Below are 24,849 nucleotides of genomic sequence, written 5' to 3' on the forward strand. Positions count from 1 at the left end.
ACAGATGAAATAGTTTTTCTTGTATGACTTTTCAGAAGTAAACATTTTAGGACACAACAACTATATAGTTTGATTTGCTAATAATAGCAAAGTGATGTTTCTTGCAATTCCCAGATTTCTTCAAAGAATTAAATTTTAATATTTGTTTAAAACATGGTTTTCAGAGGTATAAACATCTACATGTATCCAATTAGAGTCAAACAATTCAGTAGGTACTAGTTAATTTCTGTTGCATATGTCATATTTACGTTGTAATTTTTGGAAACATCTGCACACGTCCCATCAGAATTTGCACACGTTACTGTCGAGTGTTTCAATGTTTATTAATTTATTCACTTCAGTAGGAAATGTAGTACCACGCACACAGCTGGACATACAGTACAGCCCTCGCGGAACAGTCATATTTCGCAATCCGCGGAGTCAAGGCGCAACGAGTGGATGCCGAGTCGGCCTTTGAAGCCGTGGCGGTATGCGGCGGCACGTCGTATTTCGCAGCGATGCTTCACATCTGCCCGCCGAGACATGCCCAGGCGACCTGCGATATGACGCCATTAAGTCTATGCGCATCATCAAATAAAAATCTTTAAAAAATGATAACCGCAGTGGATATCAGTGACCTCGGTGATTTGCCAATTCATGCATATAAACCAAATCGTAGGGATTACTGTATACATACAGCTTTTCTAATGTTCACATTTATTCGATAATCCAATATAATTGCAACATCATTTACGGCAAAATAATCTTAAACATTTATGACGATAAATATGTTTAAGAAATTCATAAACACCACCATGCCTACGCCATTTTACAGAAGTGTAAAGAGTACAGTGCATTATGGGACACAGCTTTCATTGGACGAGTGAATTTAAATTTAAATATGAATGCAATACGATCATGTACAAAAAAATGTTTTATTGCGTCATTCGCAGTAAAAAAACATGCTTCTCGGTGACTTTCTGATAACGGGTAAAAATGAAAGTGAATATCTGTTAACAGTTACGCTGCGTTAGCATGTAAATAAATCGTCTGGATTATTTCATTTATTTTTCGTACACGTACTGCTCTGATAGGGAATACATGTAATAAACACTGACTCGCGAGTTTTTCACACCTTTATTGACATTAAACACCAATTAGCTGTCTAAGGTCGTTTAACCTCTAAGCGATAAAAATTGGTTAAACGGATGGATAAAGCAATGAAGCTATGATCGTTGCCATCGAATTTCAGATTTCCAGTTTGAGTAAACGCCAAAAAATATATGCCTATTGTTATATCTTTTCACTTGATCCGCCGCGTACGTATGCTGCGGATTTATTCAGGGAAAGTACGCGAGGTTAATACAGACTCAGCGTCGTTGCGCAGATCAATGCCGAGTGACTCGGCAATACGCCACCTGAAAACAGGACGCAGCTGGTGAGTACTAACGATTCTGGCCGTGGCGTGAACAAGGATTATGTTTGTTCCGCGTGGGCTGTACTGTAGACGGCACAGGATTTGTTTTTGTAGCAAGGCTGCTAGGCCTCGACTTTATCTGATATTTTACAAATATTGGAAAGCGTTTGTGTTAAAGCTAGATCTACACAAATAAATCTCAATGAAAACTTTGTGGACTTATGTACGTTTTTGTGATCCACCAATTATGCTACAATTTACAATATTTGTAGATGAATGAAGATGATATAATATCAGGTTTACCCCAAGGCCAATATGATGTGTCACTGCAGAAAATGTATCCTGACATAGCGTCCTACAGAAAATGGTTCCTACGTTATTTTGACACAGGTGGACATTGTTTCCTACATTATTTTTACAACCTTGATAACGGTTCCTATTTTATTTTGACAGTCCGAGCATTTTTTCCTACATTTTTGCTGTCAGAAAATTTGTTCCTATGTACTATTAAATGGAATTTTTACCGAGTTTTCATGGACTTGGAATGAAAATTTGTTAAAACTACTTTCACTTCATTTAGATCTATTTGCAAAACATAACAAAATAGTATACCCCAATCCGATAAAGTTATTGCCTCTGTATAATAAGCCAGCATACAGTATTGCGATCAACTTTTAAACCTGGTCACAACTGTGAGCCAATCGATAAGTAGCCAAACAATTCATTTTAGTTAACTTATTGATTAATGATGACTAACTAACTGACAGTCTCATTTGTTTATTTTTCATCCTTAAGTCAATAAAAAATTGACATAAGAAGCTAAAACTATTAAAAAGGTACCAATTTCTCAGATGGAAAAACTGTAGGAAACAATGTAGACGCTTGTTAAAATAATTTCAAAATTAAGTAACAGCCAATGTCCTCTTGTGTAAAAAATAGGTTAGGAACAAATTAATTATTGGTCCATAGGAAAAGATGTCATTGATTTTCCGACTTCTTCTTCACAAGGAAGGTCTATTCTATCCCTTAATTTTGGCTTTGTGCATTTATCCGCCAATTTACGTGTCATAACACACGTGTCATAATGCAATTGGCTTGTTTGCTAAATACCCCTATTATGGCTAAAATAAGGTGTCATTTGATAACCAAATGTTGTTGATTATTATCTGGTTTCAACTGAAGCAACTGAGACAATTTATCAAACAAGGTGTAAATATATTCCTTTTACTTGCTCAGACAGACAGAAAGACAGACCTTTTATTTATACTTATACAACAGTGTAACCGGACCGGCGGAAATCTATGCCCTTGTTATTAATGGCACAACATAACTCGCTTTCTGCGTTTACTCTTTTATTCATTTATAGTTCACATAATTTTCAACAAATTCCATCTTCATATATTACATTCTTAAGCATTCCTTCTTAACTCTATTAAATTCTTATCAGATTTTATTTAACAAATTCCATCCTCCTATTTCCAATTGTCTCTCTAACTTGTAACTGACTTTCTAACTTTTCTCTTACTGACCTCTACTTCCTACCTTCATAAACTAACTTGTCACTATATTGAAACCCTTTCATCCCTAGAACCAAGTCACACCCACACATCTCACTGACCAATCCTATCTCTCATTCATCCATCGATCATACAGATCCTTAATGCCAAGTCACACCCACACATCTCACTGACCAATCATATCTATCTCTCATCCAACATACAGTACCTTACTTCCTTACTTCTATAAGACTGTAATTAATTAGCACATAGTCTAAGAATCTTTAGTCACAGTCATTATTTATAGCTAGAGCTGATAAGCATACAGTCAGCATACAGTCTGCATATTGAGTGTGAATTTAACATGAGAAGACTTCCAAGACTGTAACTAACACAATGTAATCAATATCAAGTTAAACATGTGGTTCCAAGTAACCTTCTACTGCAATTCAGTAGACAAAGAAATTATATTCAAACATATTCACAGAAATCAATTCAATATCTTTGAAACTGTAACTATTGTTTTGTATGAATTTATAATGTACTCAATCAACAATCAAAATCAAATAATAATATAATAATATTTGTAACTCTGTGACAACAGTACATCGTCTTCATACTTACTTCAAACAAATATACTCATAAATTTCTGTCTCATAAATAGGTATAACAACATAACATTAATTGACATACAATAGTCATTTAAGAATAAAAATACAAATAAACACAATTAATTGCAAGAACACGTAAGTTTTATCGAGACAGTAATAAAATTTATTAAACATATTATTAAGGATCGCATTTGTTATAACAAAAGCATCTTTGATATATTTACATACATTAGACAATTTACAACCAAACGTGTTAAAATATTGATATAAATTCAATATTTAATTAATTTTACTTGAATAAGATGTATTATAATCTCACCTTTTAATTTCAATACTTATTTTAGTTCATATTTTACTAATGCATTGATACAAATTAATTTTATTATTGTAATAATTGGCAAAATTGCAAAAAGGCAATAAATTATCATCCCAACCAGACTCCCCCTGTAGGCTGTCTACATCTCTTTTCTTTTTTTGGGGGGGATGCTTATTATATTGTTATTTTATTTGAATGCAGCATCAATAGATTTTTTAAATCAATATGTTTTGTGCTGATACAATTTTTTTAAACAACCTTTAAAAATAAGAAATGCATTATATTAATGGTCAGTGTGGTATACAGATGTTGAAAGTACAAATTTAAAAAGACATAATGGTAACAAATAGATTCAATAGCAACAATTCAATCAATATGCTAATCAAACTCCAAATGAATCAGACATAGAAAAGTTAACAATAATAACTAACGCTTTAAATTAACAAACAAACGACTATATTAAGCAAATGTTTGTGTATATTATTATTTAAATTTTGACTCTTTTCCCCTTACTTTATGTTCGATATTTCATCATATTCTGTTTGAAAAAATAAATAGAATCATTCACAAAGAATTTCTGTTTCCACACTGTAAAAAAAAAATGTATTCGTGATTGCTTTTAAGAGTTTTAAGCAAATACTATAACTATATGAAAAAAGAACTTATATATGGGAAACATATAGTTATCATGTTCTTTTAAAGTAGTAATGTTAAGTTAAATAAAATTATGTAGTTATAGTATAATATTGAACAGACATTTTTATAAATAAGAAAATTGCTATGACATTATTTTCTTTTATACCTAATGATAAAATATGACATTTCTGCTGTGAAATAACAGCAGTGAAAATAAACACATTGTTCTTTTCACCGGTGAAAAGAACAAATTTTCGGAACTCGATCCCTTTTCTATTTTTAAATCATCATAAATAATTATGTATATATTTTCTATGATCATGAGTGAATTAAAATCAACATTCCACCGAATCCAACACATTTTCTTTTTATTTTATGCTTTTTCACCGTTTATTTACATTTTAAAAGACTTTAACTGGAGAATTTTGATGGTATAATGACGTCATTTCGTCACACTAATGACGTCATTTTGTGTTTTGAACTGTATTGAGGCACGGCAAAGGAGAAGGGGTAACTTTTCAGCGAAAGGGAAACAACTATTAATTATTTTCTTGAAAAAGGGGCATAAACGAAACAGAAAATGTGTTCATGTCAGTGTAAGATTGTTTGTTATTTCACTCGTGATCATAGGGAAATAATCATTAAAGTTGTAAATAGTCTTTCATAACAATTATGTTGTCACAGTAACACATTCCCACAATGAGTGTGCTAGAAATTTTACTGTAGTAGACAGACATTGGTTTGTCCAAACAATCTGTGACCACCTCTGTCAGTCTCCCATCTGTATCCAATTTAATGATTGCACTGTTATATCCTGCACAAACCAGAACTTTTCCTGAGTTAGTCACATGGAGGCCAGGTAAGTCAAGTTGACCTCTCCAGTTCAGTGCAGGGTCAGTCAGGGTTGAGAGCACTTTGCCATCCCTGGACAGTGTGACCAGTTGGTTATTGACCTCGTTTGTCACAAATATCCTGTCTCCACTTGGACTCACTGCACAGGAAGTAACTGTAAAATTGAATGTAAAGTGGATACATCTAAATATCAATCTAGATACATCTAAAGAGAATATTAGTGTTTGTGTGTGTGTGTACCTGCATTTATTAGAAGAAGAAGGTTTACACAGCATTCATGATGGAATAAAAGCATCACGTCATCAAGTTTTGTTACATATTCGACCTCCAAGTTCTAATATGAGTTGTTCATCCACAAAATTAATCCAATTATAATATACCATCATCTTTCTTTTTAATTATTGAACAGTTTGTGTTAACATTTACAATAGAAATTCTTTTATAGAATAACAAAAAAGAGATGAGTAAAAAAATGCTCTTGACAGTTGTTATATACACATTTCTTTTTAAAAGTACAAATAAAATTCTTCATCCAAGTACCTGCTTTACCATGTATTATGTACCAGTTTATACCCCTGTCGTCATCTACATACAGAACATAAAAGTAGGAGTGAACAAAGAAGCAGCAGTTTCTATAGTAATCAAAATGTTTGAATAGATTCTGAAACACGTCTTTTTAGTTTTTTTGACACCATGTAATTAAGAATACTTATGAAGTAATCTTCGATGCAAAGTGACCCTTAAGAATCTGAAGTTTTGTAATCACATAATATAGATGAACATTGATCATTCCGCAGTATTTTATTAGCATTGTATCTGTGCAGCAATCACGGTGTTATTTAAATCCTTGTTGGATCGGGATTGCAAATCAGAATTTATATATAAACACATATGCTCACACAATTTTTTTTAAAGCAAAGTCCTGAGGGTAATAATACTCCAATCAGTGTTTTGTTGACAATTATATTTTGGGGGTGATGGTTATAGAGAATTGACCAGTCGCCAAATTATCGATCGCTCCGCCCACATAGTCACGTGGTCTAGTGATAAGAAAACTCCGACAAGCAGATCGCAATTATAGCGGATTACGTGAGCGAAATACTATATTTGTAACGAGGTATCATGCTTTTTTCTATAATATAAATTATTTAAAGCCGCACAGTAAACTAAACTGCTTTGTAAAACTTTAATACAATCATAAATGCATAGAGAAAAATGGCGTAATCAAAATAAATGAGTTAACGGCAGACTGACTATCACAAACGTTTCTTATACATTATATAGGAAGTTGATAAAAAAATCCGTTGTAAAAATGAGCATTCATTTTATATTGATTTTGAACTTGTATTAAATCGTCTGACAGTGAATCCGGTGGCTATTCATATATAATTTTGAAAATATTTTTTATTAAATGCAAATGACACATCCATATCATGATGGGGTTTTTGTTTATTACAAATGTTTAGATCTTTGTTTTATTGTGTTATTTTTAAAAAGACACCGATTTTTTTTATTTAGATATAAATTAAATTTTGATTGTAACCATAATTTAATACAGGCCTAATTTCGTGGTTTCATTAACAGATAGTCTAATATGCATTTTATTTCATTTATTTTTAATGCGAACCTGTTACATTTCACTATCGAAAAATGAAATGTTTGTATCACGGTGCTGTTCACGAACATTCGAAATGAATACATTTAGCATATAATGCATGTCTTTATTTATAACAAGATGGCCCTTATATGTTAATTGCAATTTTCACATTTCTCCCCGTATCAATATATGTTGTATTATAAATGTTGTTATTGTATTATAAGCCGTACATTTTACACTTGAAGTCGCTTTAAGCTGGCTAAGCCGCGTTGAAATCACCTTTTTGTTGTTTTTACTTTAGTTAAAACAATATTTAAGTTAACAATTTATAATGATTTCCCTTGTTTATGATCCACTGAAAATAAATATATAATTGGAAATCATTTAAGTAATTAAATAGTTTTCTTTTCTTGTGTACAGTACCTAACAATGCCATAATGTTCCTTCATTCTGAGATCCACGCAACATACTGTCATTTATTAATCATCGACAATTACGCTGAGATTAATTAGCACGTGTGGCAATTATTATGTTGCCCAAACTGCTTAATAATATTGTGCATCAAACGGTATAACAGGTTTTTATAGAACACACGATTTATTGTGTTTGATTTCTCATTACTCGTTCATATGTTCAATAAATAAAGATAAAATAATAACCTTTTATAAAGTATGTATAGCACCTACAATTTTGAGTAATGATTGAACAGTTATGATCATGCATTTGATATAAAATCTGTGTAAACTCTTAAAAATTACGTCCATTCCATATGAACGACACGCTTTGTTTGTCGGACAAAATGGCGGCCAGATAAGCGTTGCTGAGGGGTGTGTGAAAAATCGATATCTGATTGGCTGATCGACAAAATGTGGGCGGAGTTGGCGACTGGTCAATTGGATGGTGTAGATGATTAAGATATCAAAGGGAGACCACTGTAGACAATGACAAAAGTAAGAATTGACTGTCAAAAAATTCCTTTACAGACCCTTGAATTATCATGGGTTGCTCAAGACGAGGTAGTACCTCTGGTGGTTGACATGTTGGGTTCTCTAGGGGGTAGTTTGTCCACCATTGGTCCCAGCTCTCACCAGTGGCTCTGAGAAACTGCAACGTCCGCAGTGCGCACACTGGCAAACAGCTTTGACTGGTCTTCATTTAACCTGGTGAGAGTAGATGATGGGTCACAATAACCCTCGGAGAACTAGATATGTCTACCAAAGCATGCGAAGACTAGATTCAGCAGACTGCGCAGAGGAACCACCAGTTGGTTAAAGAGCAGGAAGTCGATTCTCAGCGAAGCGTTGTGGAACACTAGGGGCACAGCAGAGAGGGTCTGTGGAAGATCATGGGTAAGTACAGATGCGCAAGGAAATTCATCACCCTGGTACAACAGTTCCATGAGGGGATGCAGGTCAGAGTCCAGGACAGTGGAGGGTCTGACCTATTCCCAGTTACAACGGGGTCAAACAAGGCTGCGTCCTGGCACCAACACTGTTTAGTCTCATGTTACCGCCATGCTCAAAGATGCCTTTAGAGACCAGGATGTTGGTGTCAACCTGAGACACGGCATAGATGGCAAAGTGTTCAACCTTCGGAGGCTTCAAGCACAAACCAAGGTTAAGACAGCTATTTTCAGAGATCTGTTATTTCCTAATGATTGTGCTCTTAACGCTCTCTTAGAAGCCGATATTCAAGGCTGTGTTGACATGTTTTCCAAGGCTTGCACAAACTTTGGTCTTACAATCAGCACAAAGAAGACTGAAGGCCTCCATCAGCCTGTGCCTGGAAAGCCTTATGTTGAGCCCAACATTACTGTCAATGGCCAGATACTCAAGACCGTGGACCGTTTCACTTAATTTTGTAGCATTCTTTCACAGAATGTCACCATCTATATCGAAATGATCATTCAAATAGAGCCAGCTCCTCCTTTGGCAGACTATACCCAAATGTTTGGAACAAAAGAGGCATCACCAGCCAGACTGAGCTGAAAGTATACAGTGCAGTGGTGTTCCATATGCTCCTCTATGCATCTGAAACATGGGCAGTGTGTCAAGGCCATGCCAGGAAACTTAACCATTTTCACATGACAAGTCTCAGGAAGATACTCCGCATCAAGTGGCAAAACACAACCCCAGACACAGAGGTATTGGCTAAGGCAGGTCTCCCCTGCTTCTTCAATATCTTGATGCAGTTCCAATTTTGCTGGGCAAGGCACAAATCCAGCATGCCTGAAGAAAGGCTTCCCAAACAAATCTTTTATTGCTAGCTGAAACAAGGCCTGCAGTTCCACGGTGGGCAAAAGAAACACTTCAAATACACTTTTAAAGCCTCACTGAAAGCGTTTTCAATCAGCCCAGACACATGGAAACAATCCACAATCAATCTCACCACCTGGTGCTCTTCCATCTACAAAGGCGCCAAGAGGTTTAGGCAAACAGAAAAGCTGTGTCAGGATCAAGATAAGCCATCTGCGCACAAACAGACAAAACCAGACCTGAGACCTAGGGTTTAGATGACTAGAGTTGTCCTCATCAAGTCCATCGACGAACAACATATTAAGCAAAATGATCTATAATTTGTGAAAATAATAGTGCCAATTGTAAACTACCATCATGATCATAAAGTACTTCATATCTTTAATACGAAATGAGAGCTATCCATTCAGTTACATTGGTCAATATTTCAGTCATATGATAAACCAGTTGTACATTTGAAAAAATCCCCAATTTTCATTTCCATTAGCAAGTTTTCTTTATGAGAAAACTTCTTTCCACCATTTGGCATACACAAATTGGGTGTGTGTTCTACATGGTTGTACATAATACATGGTAAAGTACAGTAACTAAAATTAATACTTTTGTTTGTTGGTAACTCTGTTCTCAGCCACCAACTTTTACTATCAAGCCAGATCTCCCTGCCACTACATTCAAGACATAAGACTTTTGAAAAGCAAATTCAAATTCTGTTTTATAATCCATCCAAAACTTAGAGATACCTCAAAATTGTATACCAATACATTTTAAAATCAGACCAACATCTTTGTTCAATTTTTACAACACAAAACTTTATTGCATGATCAGTTGATGTTTAAAGGGCTGTTGTATTTTTATGCACCCCTTCGAAGAAGAGGGGGTATATTGTTTTGCTCATTTCGGTCCGTCCGTCCGTATGTCCGTCCACCAGATGGTTTCGGGATGATAACTCAAGAACGCTTAGGCCTAGGATCATGAAACTTCATAGGTACATTGATCATGACTTGCAGATGACCCCTATTGATTTTCAGGTCACTAGGTCAAAGGTCAAGGTCTAGGTGACCCGAAATAGTAAAATGGTTTCCAGATGATAACTCAAGAACGCTTACGCCTAGGATCATGAAACTTCATAGGTACATTGATCATGACTTGCAGATGACCCCTAATGATTTTTAGGTCACTAGGTCAAAGGTCAAGGTCACGGTGACCCGAAACAGTAAAATGGTTTCCGGATGATAACTCAAGGTTGCTTACGCCTAGGATCACGAAACTTCATAGGTACATTGATCATGACTCGCAGATGACCCCTTTTGATTTTCAGGTCACTAGGTCAAAGGTCAAGGTCACGGTGACCCGAAACAGTAAAATGGTTTCCAGATGATAACTCAAGAACGGTTATGCCTAGGATCATGAAACTTCATAGGTACATTGATCATGACTCGCAGATGACCCCCATTGACTTTCAGGGCACTAGGTCAAAGATCAAGGTCACGGTGACTCGGACACAGTAAAATGGTTTGCGGAAAAAAAATTAATATAGGATTATAACCAATGTATAGGTTATGTTGAGATATAATAAGATACCTATGAAATGGGAAACCTTAGACTTAAGTGTTCTGAATATATATAAAAAAATCAGAAAAAAGGATATCATTTTCTTATATTTAACTTTCTCTGTGTAAAATTGTAATAAAACTATTGGAGATAACATATTATTTCATTCATAATACATTATTATATTTTAAGTGGAAACTGATTGTTTCAAGAAACAGTATTGTAATGGTAAAAAATCATAGTTTTTCTGAAACATTCCTACAATCCTGTAATAAAATTATTACCTGACCGTTGTTCAGATGTATTTTCATACATCTTCATCATTTGAGTTCCATCCACAGTGTAGTGGTACAGTGCTGTACCAGATGTTATGTACAGACTGCCCAGGTGATGTGCAATACCTTGGCATGCATGTTTGAGCTCAAGTGTCCTTTCGTTTACCAAACGCTTAAGCAGACGATTGGTAACTCTTATGAAGTGGACCGTTTTGCTTTCCAGGGCAACAGCCACCAGACTGGAGGCAATGGAGTTGATGCTGCACATTGACAGTGGTGAACCAGGCAAGTAACAGTGGGCCACCACTTTGAAGGTCTTATCCAGCAGCTTTGCTTTATTGTTGAAGTTGTCTATGATAACAAGTTCTCCAGCATCTGTCTCTGAGATCCCTGATATAGTGCATGTTTCTCTGTCACTCTTAACCATTACTGAATATTTAGTCTTAGCTATCATTCTAAAGACTGCTTTAGGAATGAACAGTTGTTCTGGCTTATTCACATTAATCACTTCATTTCTATGATCTGGCAACCTGTATGAGCTGGATACTGGAGATGACTTCTTGACATCACTTGATTGGTTTCCAGCGCTTGGCTTCTCTGATAAAATGTTCTCAGGATGAAGCACCTCGTCTGAATCATTCACATCACTTGTTAGATTTGTCTTAAAATCAGAATTCTTTGATGAACTGGATAGAATATGAAGCACCTGGTCTGAATCATTCACATCACTTGTTAGATTTGCCTTATCAGGCTGCTTTGATGAACTGGATAGAATATGAAGCACCTGGTCTGAATCATTCACATCACTTGTTAGATTTGCCTTACCAGGCTTCTTTGATGAACTGGATAGAATATGAAGCACCTGGTCTGAATCATTCACATCACTTGTTAGATTTGCCTTACCAGGCTTCTTTGATGAACTGGATAGAATATGAAGCACCTGGTCAGAATCATTCACATCACTTGTTAAATTTGCCTTAAAATCAGAATTCTTTGATGAACTGGATAGAATATGAAGCATCTGGTCTGTATTATTCATATTACTTATTGTATGTGCCTTGTCAGGCTGTTTGGATGAAGTCAATGAAGTATTCTCTTCATTAGGTTCAGCTTGTGTGGGTTGTTCATCTGTTGTAATGTTTCTCCTAGTTGGTTGCTTTACATCGCTGAGTATTTTTCCTAAGCCCATCATATTGGACAATCTTTGGTCAATAGTTGTATCGGGCTGGAAAGTGAATGTTATGTCTTTCTCTACTACCTTTTCTTGTAAAATAGAATCTGCTTTGTTGGTATGGTCAAGGCATTTTATGTATGTAACAAAATGGAGGATTTCACTTTTGCCTTGCATTTTCTGCCAATCTTCTTTGGCAATTTTGATTGTTTGGACAGATTCACTGCAATGTGTGATATCCTCGTGGAAAGATGACTTAAATGTGGCTTGGAATGTATCCAACTCTTTGATAGTTTCTTCCTGCAGGTGATCTAAGTGATCAGTGATTTTCTTATGTAAAGCATTTATTTCTTCGCACGTTTTGCTGTGGGATTTCTCTAGGAGTTGTATACTTTCCTCAAAGTCATATTTTTTCTCTGTAAAAAGCCCATGTAATGTTTCCATCATTCCTGACAATTCATGAAACTGTCCTTCCTGGCGTAGGGCCTTCACTTTATCAGTTATAAGGACCAAATTGATGCAATTTCTGCAAACAATTACAATTTTGAGCTTTTTTTGTAGTGAATTGACATTAATATTTTATATACTCTCTCTCTCTCTCTCTCTCTCTCTGTGTCTCTGTCTCTCTGTCTCTCTCTCTCTCTCTCTCTCTCTCTCTCTCTCTCTCTCTCTCTCTCTCTCTCCTCTCTCTCTCTCTCTCTCTATATATATATATATATATATATATATATATATATATATATATATATATATATATATACATGATGCTTGGGTGAAAAATATGACTTCTAAAACGTTCTTCATGATTCAGTCTAGTGTTACAATTTTGGGGGAAAAGTTTATAACTTCACAACACAGTATAATGTACTATACATTTTATTTACACACTGCGAGAATATACACCAATAATGTTTATTTATTAACTGTCTTCACAATCTAGGTAAAATCCATTCTCTCTCAAAACTGCCACCAACTCTCACATACTACTTGTATCTTCACATCTCTACGTTCTATTCTACTATCCCTCTCATACTACTTGTATCTTTCCATCTCTACGTCCAATTCTACTCTCTCCCAGCTCCCTCACTCAACCTGGCTTTTCATACAATTCTGCCCACCCTCCCATATTTGGATGTGTGGACAGACACAGATAGGACCTAACATTTAATTGGTATTTATTATTGCAAGTGTTGACATATTTGACAAGCAGACTCTGCGAGCACCAGAACAGACCAGTGTTGCTAATCTTTATTACAAAATGATGACCACATGGTATCCTGTTCTAATAACAAATGTCCACCATGCCCCGATGGCATCAAACAAAGCAGTCTAAATTGAGTTCATAAACTAAAAATTACAACACTAGCCATGTAAGGAAAACTGCACCTTTCCTAGTGGCCACGTTTTGCAATGGCAGAGAATCACTTTTGAACTCATCCAATGTGTCATAAGAACAAATCAAATAAAAAATAAAAGTAAAAAAGCTTGCAGTGGAGTACTGAATATGGTGTCTGCCTAGCAACCGTGATGTCACAGGTTCAATCCCCAAAGGGAGTGTTCCTTCAATCTCCCCCTATGACAGCATGTACTGGTTCTAGTCCTAGGTAATGGACTTGAAAGCCTTAAAATAAGCCTAATGCTTTTGATGCAATCAAGTTAAAATAAATAGGTTTAAACTAAAAACAAATGTTCAGAGAAAGTTTATATTATATATTATTAGATTGGAAAAAAAATTGTGGCTTCCAAAGTGTTAGAAAGCGTTTTTGTTCGAAATTATGTTTTTTGACCCATATGATCCAATTGCAAACCGTGTTCATGAACTTGGGGCAATTAATGTTGCTTCTTTAGTAGTCAAAAGGTAAATGTTGATGCCGCACACTGAACAACGGACAAAAGGCAATCAACAACACTGCAATAAGATGAGCAAGTTTGGTTTGTATGGATACATATTTTTCACCCAAGCATCATGGAACTTGCTCAGAACATTTGTTTTAATTGTCAGTATATCTCAGCCAAGTTTTAAAATGGTTGTGGTCCATTGAAAATTTGTTGTTGTGGGCGAGCTGTTTTCCTTACATAGACATAGTGAAACCTTGTGAAACATTGTAGTCAAATGTTCATGTAATTTGCTAAGAACATTTGTTTTAATGATATGTTTGCAATTTCAAAAATGGCTCTGATGTTTTGAAAAAATATGGCTGTTGGGGCAGTTTTCCTTATATGGAAGAATTGTCTATAGTAAAACAATGTCAACACATTAGAAGCTACATTTCAGTCCAATCTTCATAAAACTTGCTCAGAATAATTATTCGAATCATATCTCGCCTGAGTTTGAACATGTTTCCAGTCAAATGCAAAACATGGCCACTAGAGGCCAGGGTAGTTTTACTTCTATGGCTTTTATGATACCGTGTTAACACTCACAAAGTCACATTTTAAATCCAATTTTTATGAAACTTGCTGGGAACATTTGTTATTATGGCATGTATGAGTTCAAAAATGGTTCAAGTTTAAAAATTTAATACAGTGATTGTACTTATTTGTGTGTGTAGATAATACAGTGCTCATACTTACTTGTGTCTGTAGATATGGCAGACATGACACATCAGTTCACGTACCGTGGTCCTCACAGAATGCTGTCAGTTTCTCACCCTTGTGCTCCTGGCATTCCTCTTCTATGTCCACAGCTACCTTAACATCTGGCCAACTGCTGATCTTTTCTTTTCCCAAAGTTGTGTGCTTTTTAAAAAGATAATTATGTTGTTGAACACATTTTCCACAGTAACACTTGGAACACTGCGTGCAATAGAAATCTGCCTCTGTATTAATCTCATTTTCCTGACATATAAAACAAGGAAAATCAAAGAACAAATCTGATCCTTTTTTAATTGAACTCTCAAAATTAGAAGCCATTGTGTTTCATACAAATTAATAAATGTCTGTCCTTTGTATTAGTGTTTATCTTATTTATCTTGTTGGGGAGGTGAGTAGATATTATCGTTATACCAATTATAATTTGAATGTGCGCATGACCATGCACATGATTACAAAGTGTTGTAAGATTTAAGGTAATATACACATACTTATTTTACTTAATCTAACTTCTACTGATAAGGTAGATGATATTTGTTGATTTCGGTGTAAGTTTTTATTATCTTGTAATGAGTGGTTATAATATGAAACATATTTCACCAGTTGCAGAGCCATAACTGAAACTATTTGTTATGATCACAAATAGCCATCTATGAACAAGGTATTGGGAACTCCACTTTTAAGATCAATTCTAATAAACGAACAGTAGTACTGTGCTTGTTGAGGTGATGAATAAAATATTTTTAGATCAACATTAATTTGTTGAATAGTCATTGCTAATGTAAAACTAAGTGTTATGATCTGTTTTAGGAAGGTGTTCAACAACTGGAAAAATACTGTTTCTACTACAGGTATTAAATTGAAACTGTTCATGTGTGTTTTAGTTCATTGTAATAGGTCAATTTCTAAGTTCAATGACGCAATAATTCAGCAGAATTATCCGCAATGTTTTTTATTGTGGTTAAGGTTTGCGTGAAACATCTCCTATGTATCTACTACATATATTGAAAAAAACTTTACATATGAGTTTTTATTAATATAAACTGACCAAGAACTATAAATGTGACCAGCTATTTAGCAGGATTATGCCCCCTTTTAAGCTGACATAAACTTTAAGATTTGCAGGGCAATATCAAATTGTCAATGTTTGCGTACAACAAGTAATTATATCTGTTACCACTACAAATATTAAACCAAAGTTACACATGTCTTGGGGATCCTCATGGGAGGTCACTGGCCAAGGCCCATAAATCTGACCTGCAATTTGGTAGAGTTGGTAAAATTCAGGTAAACATGTTTGCATGCAACAACTCTATATCACTATCACAGTCAAATACAGATATTGAAATAAAACTTTACTTATGATTTAGGGGGGATCGCCTTCTGCAATTCGCCTCATGGGTAACATAATATACATATACCGAAGAATGTAGTCCGTTTCTGCATTTAACCACTTTGCATTCTGATTCTGCATTCGCAAACAAAATAGCTCCGATGAATGCGTTCCATCCATGGCAACGTCTTTTCACTGTGGCATTAGCACCCTAGTAACACGCAGTCCTTATGGAAGGTGTATGCAGCGACAAAATATTGGTTCAATACTGAACTATCTACACTTAACCGATACAGTGCATTAGTATGTTCTTTCGTTTGAAGAAATCAACTGCGTTCGCGATATGAGCGACAAAATTTAATTACCACGCGCTACATTTTTTATTGTCAAAGTAAACATCTCAATGTTCTCTGCGCTACAAAGTTTTTATATGACAATTCGCCCGTGCTTTTCATGCAAGTTTTGAACTTTTTCCTTACACACAAAATACATGTTGTGGTTGACACTTTCACAGCAGCTAATTAATTTGCGTTAATGTTTTACAAGTAATTAAAACAATCTTGTATTTGTCTGTCCTAACAGTAGAACATTATCAACAATTTTTTTTTGTTCCCATAAAGTCGCTATATGACCTACTATGTGTCGGTTTGACTTACAATACAGCAAATAAATGAATTGAATACATAAATGAATAATAATTGAATCTACATGATGTATTAGAAACCTTATGACAACGTTTGTCTTCACAAAATCTCAGATACATCTATCACTAAGTCAGAGTAAAAACCTAGGTCACCAGTACAAATGATAATAATCAACATTGTATTCACAAACGTTTCGCAGTTATGAATTGGCATGTACAACAATGACTTGTTTTAAAAAGCAGCATGTACTTTTAAGCCCAACAGCTAAATCATGTATTATGTTGACAACCTGTCTCCCTACTTTAATTCCATCTATTTTATTCAACAAAAGTGATTGGTTGGCATCACGGTGTATATGTTTTTAAGACCACAAAATTTTAGCAAAATCACCCCACCAGTACTTTCAGTACTTTGATTATTAACAGTCACTAACCAATAACTTCAACCAGCTTTTGAGCAGGATTATACTACCTGTTGTACTGCAGACAAAGGTTTGGTTGCAAGTTTTAGGTTAAATTTTGTATGCATGCAACACATGCATATCTTTTTAAATACTACAGATATTCAATTAAAACTTTCACAACTATTTGGGATCATGCAAAGTCACTGACCCAACCCAATTACTCTTACCAGCAATTTAGCAGAAATTATGACCCATTTTGTACTTAGAAAATGAAGATTAATGTTGGCATGCAACAACTAGCTCTAGCTGACATGCACACCTAGAATGGATTGCATTTGGGGCCAGTTGGGTCAAGGTCAAGAAAGATGTTGTAAAAAGGAAACTAAAAGAAAACAATGGTTTCTGCTCAACAACTTGAGTTTGGATAGAGATATTACACTAAAATTTTGTTTGTAGGTAGCTGACATGCAGACTGAGCTTGGAAGTTCATTTTGAGCCAGTCAGGGTAAGGTCAAGCTCTCTGTTGCTATGACTAACAAGAAATATCTTTAAAAAAGATATACGGCGTTGATAGTGGTTGGAGTTTGTGAAAGGTAAAGAGTTCAATGAATGAGATCAAGGATAGAGAATGTCTTTTTCTGTGCAGTTCTTAGCTGCATCACACGCAGTACGGGATGTTACGCGGAATTTTCGCGGCTTATTTTACACTATTTCATATTGCTCGTTATAAACCTATAGATGCAAAACAGAAAACCAAAAGAAGAATGGAAGTGAAATTAAAACATATGAGTCAACCTGCCACACACAAAGTATCAGTACATATTTTAAATATTTATACGCGGGTTCTTCGAACAAACCTGTTTAAGTGGTTTGTCGGGCATTGCTATTTGATTCGATTATTAACAGTATCGAGAATCATCGCACTCATGCTTAATACATTAGTCAATATGGTGGAATAATTCTTGTTAAATTAATCAAAAATAATATTTATCATGGTATTGTTGAAAACATATTAAGAATCTATTATTAACATACCATAATTATATCGCTGAATATCTTCATTTAACATATTTCTGGTCTAAAGAAAATTCCAGTTTACCTTGTTCATGCGAAAGTGTCTATACTATATAACGATTATTTTACTGGCCGCGAACTCAGGTCAGCACATAAGGTAGTCGTGAAGACGCAGCAATGACCTGTAAATAAACTCTGACATTCACACACACTGGCCGCGAACTGACCCTGATACCTCGCGGGTTGAAATGCAATGCATTAAAGTGAGGCCACGCTTCCATTGCTCTTTATACTTTAACATGTTAATATGTTGACAGGAATATGGAAGTCAGTACTAAATATGAGAACATAGCCTTTAAGTACAAACGCTCTTGCGCTGGCAATCCTCTGAAAATAAAAGGTGCACGCACAAACTGTATTGATGTCGAGAGTTGAGTGTAAAACTGCTCTATCTATTAAGCCTTTTCATTAGAGATACAATTGTTTCATGCAGTTAAACAGTGTAACAAAGACGCGGACATGTTTTCAATGTTCTGGTGGTATACTTAAATCAGCCAATGGAGTAAATGAAGTGTTTTCATTCATGTCTAGCCGCGGGAAATTGTATTTGAATTTTATTGGACACTTACACAGGTCAGGTAAGGTCAAAAGTGACTTTAAACAGCTATGCCGAAAAAATGGTTTCTGCTCAATGACTAAAGGTAAGATAAAGATATTGTGCTGAACCTTTAGGTGTATGTAGTATACCTAGCTTGGGGTCCTTTTTATGGCAAGTTGTGTCAAAGTCAACGTCACTGTTACTAAAAATAGATTAGTGCTTTGGCTGAATAACTTGAGATTGGATGTTGGTTTTGTGCTTAAATTGTGTGCGACAGTAGCCAGATGCAGACCTTACTTGGGATTGCATGTTTTAATATATGAATGACAATTATACTTTAAAGGAAATAAAATATTCACAGTAATATCTTTTAACCCTATAAACACATATCATCTCCCATACATCATTTTGACCCCAACAATTATCTACTTTAGGACTTAGACTAATTAATAGAGAAGGTCCATATTTTTGGTATAACGAATGTATGTGTCTCATTTTATATCCATTTAGCTTCTCACAACTTTTCTATATTTGCCTGGAGGATCACCTTGACTACTATTACCTTATTTACATCACTAAACATGACTTTGATAGTGACATTGACCTACATTTGGACTTATTTATAAGGTCCAAATTCTTGATTGAAATTTATCAATTGCTTAACATCATCACTTACTAGTTAAAAGTTGTGTTTTTTTACTTCCATTCAACAGAAAGCACGCTAACGTAATCTGACTTCATTTTACCCTTGACATTTCAAACTAAAACTTATTCAGATGGGCCAATGAATTGATACTGACACGTCTTTCCGAGGGAACACAGCATCTTTTCTTTTTGGTCACAAGTCAGCTGAAATTGGCAAAAGCATTATAAAAAAATATCCCGGCATCTATTGATGGCGAGAGGCACGTAGCCATTGGCGTTACTGTTTGTCCACCTGTCTATACGTCCGTACAGAAGGTCCATATTGTTGGTTAACTCAAAAAGACATGTTTGGTCTAACATCAATAATGCTTTGTACAAAGATACAAGGATTATGTCTTTGTGGTCTATCATCACAACCTCATCAAATGACCTCATTTTGACCTTGAAATTTTTCAACTTTTGGACTTAAACTAATTCAAAAAGACAAAATTCTTAAGGTTAACCCAAAATAACATGTTTCGTCTGTCTTCATTACTGCTTGCTACCAAGCATGGATTATGTCTGTGAAAGCTATCAACACACTTTCATCACCTTACCTCATTTTGACCTTGAGCTTGACCTACTTTTAGACTTGGACTCAAATCGGCCAATGAATCAATACATACAATGATATCACCTGGGGCATATGCCTTTTGATTGCAGCGTTTTGTTTACTGCTTAACTCTTTTACCATTATATGCACTAAAGCCAGAGTGTTTTGTTAATTTGTTTGGCCTTTTTTATTTTATGACACATTAAATATTTCTGAAAATGTTCATGACTAAGAAAGAATTGACTTTCTTGCTTACTTAATGTGAAGTAATTAGCAATATGTTAACTTTTGTTTCCTTATTTATACAAAATTAAAAGCTCATCAACTTCTTTCAGTTTATTCTCATTTAATTGAAAAAGTACACATGTATATATCACCATTATACATCAAACATTGTGTTAATCAATATTTATTCAAACACACATATGAATATTTTATCAAATAATAGCAAAAGGGGATTTGTTGACTTTGCTCACTAACCCATGCAAAATTATTGCTTCGCATGATCAATAAAGATATAGATGAACATAGAAAAACTGTCATTTCAAAAAATAATTTTGTGGAAACAGGTTCAGTAATTGTCTAATAAGGTTAAATTAATTGATAACATAATATTTCAGTGTAAGAAGTGGTTGCAGATCTGCAGTGTTGACTTGTGCATCAAATTGTTACCCCGTGGTTCTTGTTGGATATGGAACTGAAAAGTAGATCAATATAAGGTAAGAAAATGTTGATTAAAATTTACTCATAATTTTAGTACCTGTAATTATTTTGTATAAAGGTCTTATTTATGTTTTATCATATTGCATGTACTCAAATGTGTCCACATGGGCCATTGGCCGTCTGAAAATGTTGTAAATAAATCTTGAATCTGGATAATGATAATTATAATAATACTGATTAAAATAATAATAGTTATTAATATATAATGCAATAAGGATAATAAAAATTATTGATGACAAAGAAAATACTGATGTTGCTGATGAAGAGATGGGTAGTTGTGATTGGAAGGAGGAGGAGGGTATTGTTGATGGTAAGTACGAGAATGGTAGTGTTGGTGAGGAGGAGGAGGGAGATGGTAGAGGTGAGGGAGAGGAGGAGGGTATTGTTGATGGTAAGTATGAGAATGGTAGTGTTGGTGAGGAGGAGGAGGAAGATAGTAGTGGTGAGGGAGAGGAGGATTTTGTTGATGGTAAGTATGAGAATGGTAGTGTTGGTGAGGAGGAGGAGGAGGATAGTAGTGGTGAGGGAGAGGAGGAGGATATTGTTGATGGTAAGTACGAGAATGGTAGTGTTGGTGAGGAGGAGGAGGAAGATAGTAGTGGTGAGGGAGAGGAGGAGGGTATTGTTGATGGTAAGTACGAGAATGGTAGTGTTGGTGAGATGTTGGAGGAAGATAGTAGTGGTGAGGGAGAGGAGGAGGGTATTGTTGATGGTGAGTAGAAGAATGGTAGTGTTGGTGAGGAGGAGGGTATTGTTGATGGTGAGTACGAGAATGGTAGTGTTGGTGAGGAGAAGGAGGATAGTAGTGGTAAGGGGGAGGAGGAGGGTATTGTTGATGGTAAGTACGAGAATGGTAGTGTTGGTGAGGAGGAGGAGGATAGTAGTGGTGAGGGAGAGGAGGAGGCTATTGTTGAAGGTAGGTACGAGAATGGTAGTGTTGGTGAGGAGGAGGAGGAAGATAGTAGTGGTGAGGGAGAAGAGGAGGGTATTGTTGATGGTAAGTACGAGAATGGTAGTGTTGCTGAGGAGGAGGAGGAGGATAGTAGTGGTGAGGGAGAGTAGGAAGGTATTGTTGATAATAAGTATGAGAATGGCAGTGTTGGTGAGGAGGTGGAGGAGGATAGTAGTGGCGAGGGAGAGGAGGAGGGTATTGTTGATGGTTAGTATGAGAATGGCAGTGTTGGTGAGGAGGTGGAGGAGGATAGTAGTGGTGAGGGAGAGGAGGAGGGTATTGTTGATGGTAAATATGAGAATGGTAGTGTTGCTGAGGAGGAGGAGGAGGATAGTAGTGATGAGGGAGAGGAGGAGGGTATTGTTGATGGTAAGTACTAGAATGGTAGTGTTGGTGAGGAGGTGGAGGAGGATAGTAGTGGTGATGGAGAGGAGGAGGGTATTGCAGATGGTAAGTACGAGAATGGTAGTGTTGGTGAGGAGGTGGAGGAAGATAGTAGTGGTGAGGGAGAGGAGGAGGGTATTGTTGATGGTAAGTACGAGAATGGTAGTGTTGGTGAAGAGGTGGAGGAGGATAGTAGTGGTGACGGAGAGGTGGAGGGTATTGTTGATGGTAAGTACGAGAATGGTAGTGTTGGTGAGGAGGTGGAGGAAGATAGTAGTGGTGAGGGAGAAGAGGAGGGTATTGTTGATGGTAAGTACGAGAATGGTAGTGTTGGTGAGGAGGTGGAGGAAGATAGTAGTGGTGAGGGAGAGGAGGGTATTGTTGATGGTGAGTAGGAGAATGGTAGTGTTGGTGAGGAGGAGGAGGATAGTAGTGGTGAGGGAGAGGAGGAGGGTATTGTTGAAAGTAAGTACAAGAATGGTAGTGTTGGTGAGGAGGAGGAGGATAGTAGTGGTGAGGGAGAGGGGAAGGGTATTTCAAGATGTTTCACATTGTTATGAATTGTTTTAAGCAGAATTGTTTTTTGATTTATATATCTTTTCTGCATAATATAAGTCAACTTTGCAATATTGAATCTGATGTTATGTTTAGATGATGCTTAAGTATATGAAGCAAAGTAATATAGACTGTATGTGGCATCTAAAGTAAATTAAATGTAGTTGGTTATATTTATGTTGTCTTCACTTTAAACATGCTTGTATATGAGAGCCGTAGGCCATCGAAAATAATGAACCCCCCATCCAAGCATTTTGTGCTGGATGGTGGGGCATTATTGGAGAATGGCCGGAGGCCAAAATATACAAGCACCCTCCCTTTTACTCCCACCCTGTTTTTATTAATAAATATTTACTAGTGGTTGGAATTTTGTGTAACAATACTAACACAATGATAAAGTTTAAATAATGATTTAACATATGCTTTTTTCTAATAATGTTATATGCATATGTTTATCATTTGGATTTTTCTAAGAAGCCAACATAAATTTCTTTAAAACTATGAGATTTGCATGTGGATCTCGAGCTTATATGTATGATTGGTCACGTGGTGTAAGGTCATTTTTTTTACCTTTAAAGTGCGACTATTTTGCGGGTCACTAGAGTGATATGCTTGTATATTTCGGCCTCCGGCCATTCTCCAATAATGCCCCACCATCCAGCACAAAATGCTTGGATGGGGGGTTAATTTCAAATTATGGCTCAGAAATATGGGGCTTACATGAATCCATGGCACTTGACAGAGTACATTTAAGTTTCTGTAAAAAATTATGAGTGTGAAAATTCAAACTCAAAATAATTTCGTGTATGGAGAACTTGGTAGAACATCCTTAATTGTGAGACATGCAGTTAATGTAATAAGGTATTGGCTTAAAGTTACCCAGTTAGAAAACCATAAATATGTTAAGTGTATATATTTACATATGTGTAACATTTTGATAAGTGAACCAAATATGCACACATGGGCAAAAGCTGTTTGTAACTTGTTGCAGTCCTTGGGATTACATTTATATGCATGGATAAACCAAGGAGTAGGTAATGGTAAGTGTTTTTTATCTCTTGTTAAATCCAGAGTAAATGATGCTTTTATACAAAATTGGATGTCTGAACTGAGTAATTCATCAAGAGCAGAGAGTTATAATCTTTTTTGTAAATTTAAATTCCAGCCTTATTTAAATGATGTTACTATTATCCTTATTGATAAGTTTAGATTTAATCTGTGCCAACTAAGAGTATCCTCTCATAGATTAGAAATAGAGTTGAGTAGTGATATCAATTCATATAACTATATGCGCAATGTCTATATTACATTTAATTTGTCAAATTAAAAAAAAGCAATTGGAAAAATTGAGTATAATTAACTCTTTCCACTCAGAAGCAAAGTGTTAATGTCTATGTGCAAACAGCATAAAACCAGAAACAGCCTCAAGTTAATTGCACGCTGTTCAGATGCTGTTTTCTGCACTTTAGTATATTAAGGGCTGGAAATGAATCCTTTTAAACTTGAATCTAGTAAGAAAGGTCTTTTATAAAATTTTACTTTCTAAGGGATTGCAAATGTGTGAACATACGTATCTAAGTGGTAAAGTGGTAATTCTTGAAAAAAAGTTTTTTCTAATTCCAATAGTTACTTCACATTTTAATGTGTTCAAAAACTGAATCATTAATAATTGTCTACAATTGAAGGGAAAATTGAAAGTGATTCTACTGTGATTAATGATTAAAAGACATTATTTTGTTGCAATTTTATCAAAAGCCATGTCATTTGCCTTAATCTCATTGATGCATCTGTCTATACCACAAGTATATTTTCAGAGTTTATATCCTTATCTAATCAAAAAATTTAAATACATTTTGCACCATGTCATTATGCACCTTGCAAATCATGCATATCAGATGTTGCTATAGAAACTGCACATTTCATATTGATAATGTTCTTTTAAATTCTGATCTCGTTTTATTTAAATTTTAATTATTATAAAATTATTTAATTAATTAATTATTTAACTATTAATAAAGTAATAATTATGCGCTTCAAAAGGTTTAACAGAACATTAATGAAGTCAGTTGCCGGATTATGGACCACTTTGTATGATTGATACTTGTAACACTTCATCATTCTTTCAAAAACAAGAAATCAACTGATTTCTTATACAATATGTATGATTTTTAAAGACACATAAATACTCAGAATAAACAAATATTTCGTAAAATAAAGTTAACTCATAAAAAATCAGTGTTCCTTATAGCAATAGCCGA

General features: G+C 35.3%; 2 protein-coding genes across 6 annotated transcripts in view; one reads left to right on the forward strand and one right to left on the reverse strand.

Annotated features, from left to right (window-relative positions):
* Positions 1-24,849, forward strand: part of LOC127832267 (glutamate receptor-interacting protein 1-like) — a 222,989-nt gene that overhangs the window by 143,586 nt on the left and 54,554 nt on the right. The window contains exon 2 of one of the 3 annotated variants that reach the window (XM_052357648.1): positions 20,598-20,696. Coding sequence is in view for 1 of the 3 variants with exons in the window: in XM_052357646.1 (XP_052213606.1) it covers positions 23,544-23,631 (88 nt within the window). In the remaining 2 variants the exon portion in view is untranslated. Of the gene's footprint in view, positions 1-20,441; positions 20,697-23,536; positions 23,632-24,849 lie in introns of those variants that run through there. The other 2 variants (XM_052357647.1, XM_052357646.1) reach the window with 2 other exon arrangements.
* Positions 2,732-15,115, reverse strand: LOC127832269 (uncharacterized). 3 transcript variants are annotated; one of them, XM_052357653.1, is made up of 4 exons: positions 14,731-15,115; positions 11,848-12,682; positions 10,995-11,769; positions 2,732-5,461 (listed from the first exon to the last, which is right to left on the reverse strand). In XM_052357653.1, the coding sequence occupies exons 1-4, from the start codon at positions 14,760-14,762 to the stop codon at positions 5,097-5,099; spliced, it is 2,007 nt and encodes a 668-aa protein (XP_052213613.1). In that variant the 5' UTR covers positions 14,763-15,115; the 3' UTR covers positions 2,732-5,096. The 3 variants fall into 3 exon arrangements, with proteins under 3 accessions (XP_052213613.1, XP_052213614.1, XP_052213612.1); XM_052357654.1 differs by having other exon boundaries at positions 10,995-12,572; XM_052357652.1 differs by having other exon boundaries at positions 10,995-12,682.

Source organism: Dreissena polymorpha, chromosome 5 (genome assembly GCF_020536995.1).
Source record: "Dreissena polymorpha isolate Duluth1 chromosome 5, UMN_Dpol_1.0, whole genome shotgun sequence".
In the NCBI taxonomy this organism is placed as follows: Eukaryota; Metazoa; Mollusca; class Bivalvia; order Myida; family Dreissenidae; genus Dreissena; species Dreissena polymorpha.